Consider the following 7,588-nt stretch of genomic DNA (forward strand, 5'->3'; position numbering starts at 1 on the left):
TTGGGTAAGTCCTGGCAATCACTTTGTCTTTTGTCTCTCAGGGAGCCTGTTTTTTGTGGCACAGAGTGCAGGGTTAATTTGATGCAGACGTCATTTGAGAAAGAAGAAAGAGGGCTTGTACTCTAACAGGATTAGTGATAACACTATCATGTTTATTTCATAAGGAAATGTGAAAGCATGCAGGCAGGCTTTGTTGTTTAAAACTGATGCTTGTGTGGGAGAGGAGCAGTGCTCTGAACAGTACACATACAATCAAATAGGAACTCACAAGGATTTAAATTAGAGTTATAGAGTTAACTGTCTAGTCTGTAACATGTCAGAAAACAGTTAGAATCTGCATTTCCTTTTCCCATGTATGGATCTTAAAATGTCTTGTTTTGTCTGATCAACAGTCCAAAAATATCCAGTTTACTATCTTAAAAAAATGGTGGAATTTAATGTCTGAGAGCTTTGGTTTAGTCCTTTTTTTTATGTGTCCCTTTCTTCTTTCTCTCTCAGATTCATTGAGCTCAAGATGATGTCGGACGCCAGCGATATGTTGGCAGCAGCCCTGGAGCAGATGGATGGGATCATAGCAGGTAACCACATTGTACACTTGGACGTAAAGACCATAGCACTTTTTTAAGTGGGCATGGCATACTATAGGTTCTAGCCACATCTGGAAACCATTGAATTGCAAGCTGGGAATACTAGGTCCAGTGGAAGGTAACACAATGTGCCCTTCTCCTTCCACTTCTACCTGCAGTTTTATGTAATCCCCCTGAATGTATAGAAACGTTTCAAATAATGCTGAAGTTGTGCTGCTGGGTCACTGGCCCTTTCTGCCTCCACTGCATTCCTCCATCATGAGAAATTAAATAAAGTTTCCATTGTCCCCGCCATGACAGAAACTAATGATTATTCAAGCTCTGTGAGTTTGGAATAAAAACTCCTGCTTGGGAACTTTGGCCACTCAGCTGCAGATGAGCAGAGCAGGCTTCACTTTCAGAGTCCCCACTTTTCCACTGATGTGTGTAATTATAGTGCTGACCTTTCCAATGGGAGCAAGGCAGTTGATCACATGACATCCCCACTGTTTCTGCAGACACCACAGCCCTCACCGAGCCACACTACCTCGCTACTGGGAGGAAGCCATGATTGTTCGGATATTTATTTATTTGGCTCCCTCTTTGTTGTCGTTGGACATCTTCATTACGGCTGACATTTGAGACGAATGACAGATGGTGCAGAGTAGGCAGCAGCACATGAAAAACTGTACTGGAGTTCAGTCAACATGTTGTTTCTAAGCAAAAAACAGAACATTTAATTTCCTCAGATAAGCAGGAAGATTTCCTTTCCTTAATGGCACATAGTGGGTGTTTCTCAATGTCGAGGAAGGCTCCTCCAGAGCCACTATTTCAAGGATGCTGCGTCATCGAGTCCCGCCGAAGGACTGTTCCAATGCTCAGGATCCTTGGAATTCTAACGAGGCCGGCGTCCTTCATTGCGGGAAATTTCGAGGCTGCACATGTGTATCCTCCGGTCTTAAAATCCCCACAATGCTTTGCGCACGGACTAATTTCCAATATCTTTGGCGGAAATCACGCTCCATTTAAGGCGGGGCCTCGCATATGACGCACACCTGCACACCTGTTAGCCTGTTCCACCATTCTTCGTTTTCTGAGGCTAGGAAGGATTCTTGCCTCGCTTCTGAAGGACCTGACTCGGAAGACATGTCCTACCAAGGAAGCGTCCTCGACATTGAGAAACACTAGGGATGCACCGAATATTCGGCCACCGAAAATGATCGGCCGAAAATTGTTAAAAAGGTTGTTAAAAAAAGTCTTAGCACCGAAAAAATATCACCGAATGTCAGAGAACAGGGTTACGTTGATCATACTCCGCATATTTGTCCGAGTGTTTTGATTTCAAGTGGTGGAGTAATCCCGAAGTGGTGAAAGTCTTTGCAGTTACACCCCCTCGAGAAATGTCAGCTGAACACGTTTTACAAATCGCAATCCGCGCCTCTTTCTCTGATATTTTGAAATATCTCCAAGAAGCAGACATGTTGGCTGTGAGACAGCCGCGAGCATGGTCGCGCGCCGTGCTTGTCGCCGAGTTTTGATTACGTCATCACCAGGGCTCTCGACTAACTTTTTTCACCATCCTCCCGGAACCGTCCCGAAATACAATCTAAGCCGTCCCGAAATTAATGTGGACCGTCCCGAATTTAAAATATTAGTTTTTCTACTACGTACTTATCATTAGTTAAAATCATTCAAAGTGACCTTTAACATAAATAAAACATCATACAAATCATTAGATGATAATTCATCAACCTTTTTATTTGAGTAAATCAGTCAATCACATGAACAAAGGCCAAATATATTTAAACAAACACACAAACGAGAAAATTACTCTAATATTGAATCAAATCAAGTGCCATCCAATTAACAAATATTAGAGTAATTTTCTCGTTTGTGTGTTTGTTTAAATATATTTGGCCTTTGTTCATGTGATTGACTGNCTGTGTGCCTTGGCAGTCTCAGTGGAAAAAGACATGATTATGGAAAAACTTAACTTAAATAATAATCACTAGTATGGGTCCATAAAACATTTATTCAGCACTTTTGAATGCATACAGTACATTAATTCCAAGTCAAGTGCATTTTCTTTTCTCTGTAGGATAACTACAACAAAGTGCATTCAGAACAAAGCCAAGGTGCTTTAAAACTGTATAAACATCTAGGCCAGTAGGCCTACAACAAAATAGTGTAAATAAAGACTGTAACAGCCAGGCCTTCAACAACAACAAATGTTGTTGTAGGCCTACTGGCCTAGATGTTTATACAGTTTTAAAGCACCTTGNCTGTGTGGGAGAGGGTTCAGAATTTGTTTTAACAGTGGGAGAATCCCTGCCAAAAGCACCAAATATTAGTTTCAGACTGATGTCCCACCGGAGGGAATTTGAGAAGCTGAGTCCACACATCACACATCGAGGCAAATCCTGGACTAAAGGGAGAATGTCGGGTCACTTACTGCAAAACTACTTTCATCACAATCAGCAACAGTGTAGGGGCCCCGGGGTTTGGAGAATCTTTCATTTGAATGTGTATTGTTATTTAGTACTTTCACATCCCTACTCAATCCATTTAAACTGTGATGTCTAACCTGGATCCATTAGTTAAGCTTATGGCATAGTCTTTTCTGTGCCATTTTGAAATGCCATCGTATGTGAGTGAGTGAAAACAAATACAGTTTCGAAGGTTAAAATGAAACTGCTTCTTGAGAAGGCCACAGTCAACTACACAAGGAAAATACAAATGCATTCTATGAGGCTGTCTCACATGTCCATGCAATTCATTCAACGTGTTGCTGCTGTGAGGGTAGAATACATGTGTGCATGCATTGTGGGAGGATAATATCCACCTACAGCACTCATATGCTGTTTTTCAGCATGCTGACTTTTCTAGCAGTCTAACACACTTAGAATTACAGTCACTATTGTGAAGGTGTGTGTAAGTTGTGGGTTACATCTGACCGCTGCCTTTTGGTATAGCCTTTATGTTGAATCAGCAACAACGGTTGGTCATCCTGCATCCTGTTTGCAATCTAAACCTACAACTTAGTTTTGATACTGAACAAAATAGATCTGGAGCATTTTAAATAGGATTTCTAAAGCTAGATCTGATTGTAAACATAATGTGAAGTTCAGGGGCTACCATGGGGCTGAATGCTGTTTTCTTTAGGATTTGATTTAAAGTTTAATGGGAGCTAAATGGAAACAAAAAGACATACATGCAGTTGCATTTCATTTAGTCAACTCCCCTTAGAGCTTTACTGTCTGGAAACACTACATTCTATTACCAGAATATATGTCTCAGCTAGTGGACAGAGTATGGAAACTATAACTCTCACACACTTTGAGCCCCTCCGGAGGGGAGAGGGGGAGAGTGGGGGGTAATGGCAGGAAACAGCTGCAGGAGCACAAGGGGTGTTTAAGCCCCTCTGTAACCCTTAAAGAAGTTCACCCTGCACCACATGACAGAGAACAGAGTCCTCCAGTGGAGTGCGACAGACCTTAGCGACTTTAAAAACAATGAGTGGGTGACTTCCAGGATTCAGAGTCAGACATCACATGAAAAAGAAATTCGGCTATCTCTGCTCCATTTATCATGGCGGTACACAGCGGGGTGAGGGGGTTGTACCTCATTCTCCCTGTGGTCTCTCTCCACAGCCGTCAGCTTCAGATTCAGACTGGACACCTCCGTCATCAGCCCCAGCTTCTGCGTCTCCAGAGTGGACCGGGTCAACAGCTCCTGTGGAGCAAGGCGCATGGTTGGTAAAGCAGAACATATTATGTAGAGGGATCAAAGTTTTTTAATAGATATAATAAGTCACTTTACAAGGAAATATAATGTTACAAAAGAAATGCATGAAGTTTTTTAAGGCCTCACATGTTGCAGCAGCTCTTCAGTAGCATTTAGTTTCTCCTGATTATGATCGAGGCAGTTTTCCAGGTCCCGTATCTTTTCACCCTGCACCTCCACCTGATCCGAGAGAACGCTGACCTGCACAATGGAGATTCATTGGTAACAATCACACAGAGCACTCAGAGATCACACACTGTCGGTCAGGGACTCTCAACTGGAGGCTGAGGGACAGTTTATAGACCAGGGTTTATGATATTTAGCTGATCAAATGATCAACTATAAAAAGTCCATAACTTAAATCTTTCAAAGATTTAAAGACTAAGCTTAAGGATCCTTCCCTTTCCAACTTACCTGCCCTTTGAGTGTGAATGAAAGGCAGGTAAGTGTGGACTACCAGATTGCTGGTTTCGAGATTTCAAGGGTTTTGTTGACATTAAGAGATAAGCAGAGGAATGGTAGCCTTGAGCGTTCATTTTATGAAACTGCTGCAACACAATTTGAGCTAGAATGCCTTCAAAATTCACTTGGAATAGTCAGTGGAATAAAATACCCACAGCTATAAATATAGACTTTTACTCTGTTTACTTTATCAGTCATCATTTTTGTATTTGATTGGTCGGTCTGATGTGAGATGCCAGGGGAAAACAACACAAACAGGATCATTTTGAATATCAAAAGATAGATTTAAATTAATATTTTTTCAATATTTTTTAGTAAATTCCCAATCTGCATTGAAAAACTAATCATGTGTAAACCATCCATCAATCTTTTCACCAGATTTCTTGAATGTCTGTTGATTAGTTTCTGAGTATGCTGTTAAATAACAAATAAACAAAACAAACAAACCAACTTCATTGCGTAATCAAGTGCAATTATTCTGCTGCCTTGAAGCTACAATGGAGAATTGTGCCCACCGACCTGAAGAATAAGACACTCTTTGTCACTCTCCACTCGTGACAGACGTTCTTGGTAGATTGCTTCTAAGCCGTGACCGTTAGTCTGTAATGAGAAACAATAAGTATTGATTCGGGTTATCTGAACAAAATGCTGCATTTGTCACATCAAATAGATCAGAGACTTCAACTGTTTGTTTAGCCTGAATAGAAAAGAATGGGGTTGTACTTTATCTGTCAAGTTGAAGTGCGGGTGTGACTGAGGAGTCCTAATGAAAATACACACCAGCCTAGAGACACATGGTATTCTCTTGGATAAAAAAACAAATATGCGAGTTGGGTCTTCAGAGGAACATGTGAGGGTCGATAGTGTTCTCACATGAAAAGTGCAAATTCAATCAAAAGTCTCCAGCTCACAGATGGGGGGACGAGGCTGTGAGGGAAGAAAAACAAGGACCCCCGTCTGCGTCAACGCCATGGAAAGTATTTGCAGCCGGACTCCTATAGGAACTCCATCATTCATGAAGCACGTCATAACAGCACTTCTACAATAAACAGAGTCCCGGTATAGGCAATGCAGAAAGATCAAGAGATGCAACGCAGATCAGAGCATCATTCATAGCAGGCTTTCTGAAGGAAATGAAGCCTGCTATGATGCTGATGTTATCTTCCAGACAGAAAAAGGTTTGGAATGACAGTTCTTTTGGAGATCTGCAACATGTTTACTTTCGCTAGGTTCAAACAATGTTTACCGATGGTGTATCCTCCCGCTGATCATAAATGAAATTTGAATGCAAACCCCCCCCCTTACTTTACCCCCTCCTGGCACAAGTTGGCGTAGCTTGATCCAATCCTTAAATGGTCTCTAGTGTAACTTTTCTCTCCGAATACTAATTTATCGTTTAAAATATGAAAGCACTTTAAATCTGCCTTGCTTTGACATGAAGTTTTACAATTTATTCACTTGTTTGTGTTAGTTCGTGGATGGTTGTTAGCTTGGGATCATAACTGTTATTGTTTTAACTAAACATTTGGCTGTATTAAATCTGATCTGGCCTTCAAGCAATATCAATACACTTAAAATAACAAATGTGATGCTGCTGAAGAGAGGGAGACATTTTTCAAGCATAAAAAACACACAATAGTCAAATTCTTTGTCACGAACACATGCAAGAATACACAGTATGGCACGTTATCATTGTTTACCAATCGTCCCTGCAGCCACTCCGCCACCCCCTCTGCAGTGGAGTCAGGAATCTGACAGCGCAGGTTGTCCTTTTCCTCGTTGTCCATGAGCTCCAGCATCCCGCGCAGGTCCTCCAGCAGGTGCAGCACCCGGAGGCCCCCCAGGAAAGGTGAAGTGGGCGACTGGCAGTCAAACAGCCCGTTATTGTAGTCCATGGCCTTAGAGCCTGGAGAGATAGGGAGAGGGATTGATTTAACCCAAATCAAACAGTGAAGTTGTGAAGTAGTCATTGCATCACTTCTCTGTGGGCAAAGTGTAATACAAATGGCAAGCATCAACAACAACAAAAGGAAGGATTTACTGCCAAAGCCACATTCAATGCCAATATGTTGGTGGGGGTGTGGTGGGAGCAGGATGACTATTCAAAGCTATAAATATAAGTGTTTGTGTAACTGTGTGTTTACAGAGCTCTTCTTCTTGTGTGGGTGCCATTAACAAAAGCAGAGCATATCAACAAAACCCTGTGTGGGTTTGTGACAAGAACTAGGGCATGCAGAAATATGCATACTCAATGTTTATTCCAATTCATTTGTATTAAAAAAAATGTCCCATGAAAACTTCATGGGTGAAGCTACAAAAGGCATTTCATCTATTTGATAATTAATATTGACTTTAATCAATCAGGGATTTTTAATATAGTTAATTTCCCCTGAAAACATTCATTTTTTAAGTGACTCAAATGTTACACATAGGATATTGAGCATCTTTTAGCAAGAATTGTACTCCAACTTATAAGTATTCTCTTTATCCCTGCTTACACAAACATACACGAACATACTGGGCAAGCAAATGTTCTAAGGTCTTCTATTAAAAATCATGTGACACAGTGGGTGTTTCTTAGGGGTGCACCGAATGGGAAATTCTTGGCCGAAACCGATAACGAAAATAGGAAACAGTTGGCCGAAAACCGAATGCCGAAGAAATATATATATATATATAATGTATACATTTTTTACCAATGTTGTTCAGCTACCTGATTATGGAAAAAGACATGATTATAGAAAAACTTAACTTAAATAATAATCACTATTATGGGT

General features: G+C 41.0%; 1 protein-coding gene across 1 annotated transcript; it reads right to left on the reverse strand.

The window, feature by feature from the left end:
• Nucleotides 1-3,893: 3,893 nt before the first annotated feature.
• LOC104958209 (liprin-beta-1-like) lies at nt 3,894-6,714 on the reverse strand. The gene is made up of 5 exons (XM_010785935.1): nt 6,512-6,714; nt 5,331-5,411; nt 4,437-4,550; nt 4,188-4,298; nt 3,894-3,956 (listed from the first exon to the last, which is right to left on the reverse strand). The coding sequence occupies exons 1-5, from the start codon at nt 6,704-6,706 to the stop codon at nt 3,894-3,896; spliced, it is 564 nt and encodes a 187-aa protein (XP_010784237.1). The 5' UTR covers nt 6,707-6,714.
• Between the last annotated feature and the right edge of the window lie 874 nt (nt 6,715-7,588).

Source organism: Notothenia coriiceps, unplaced genomic scaffold (genome assembly GCF_000735185.1).
Source record: "Notothenia coriiceps isolate Sejong01 unplaced genomic scaffold, NC01 NC01_scaffold00028441, whole genome shotgun sequence".
NCBI classification, from domain to species: domain Eukaryota; kingdom Metazoa; phylum Chordata; class Actinopteri; order Perciformes; family Nototheniidae; genus Notothenia; species Notothenia coriiceps.

Excerpts from the sequence above, each read along its gene's own strand:
- LOC104958209 (XM_010785935.1), bottom strand. The coding sequence starts at position 6,706 with ATGGACTACAATAACGGGCTGTTTGACTGCCAGTCGCCCACTTCACCT. Across the intron at positions 4,551-5,330 it reads AAGAGTGTCTTATTCTTCAG|GTCAGCGTTCTCTCGGATCA; the intron begins GTCGGTGGGCAC and ends TCCATTGTGCAG. Across the intron at positions 3,957-4,187 it reads GAGACCACAGGGAGAATGAG|CTGTTTCCTGCCATTACCCC; the intron begins GTACAACCCCCT and ends GTGCTCCTGCAG.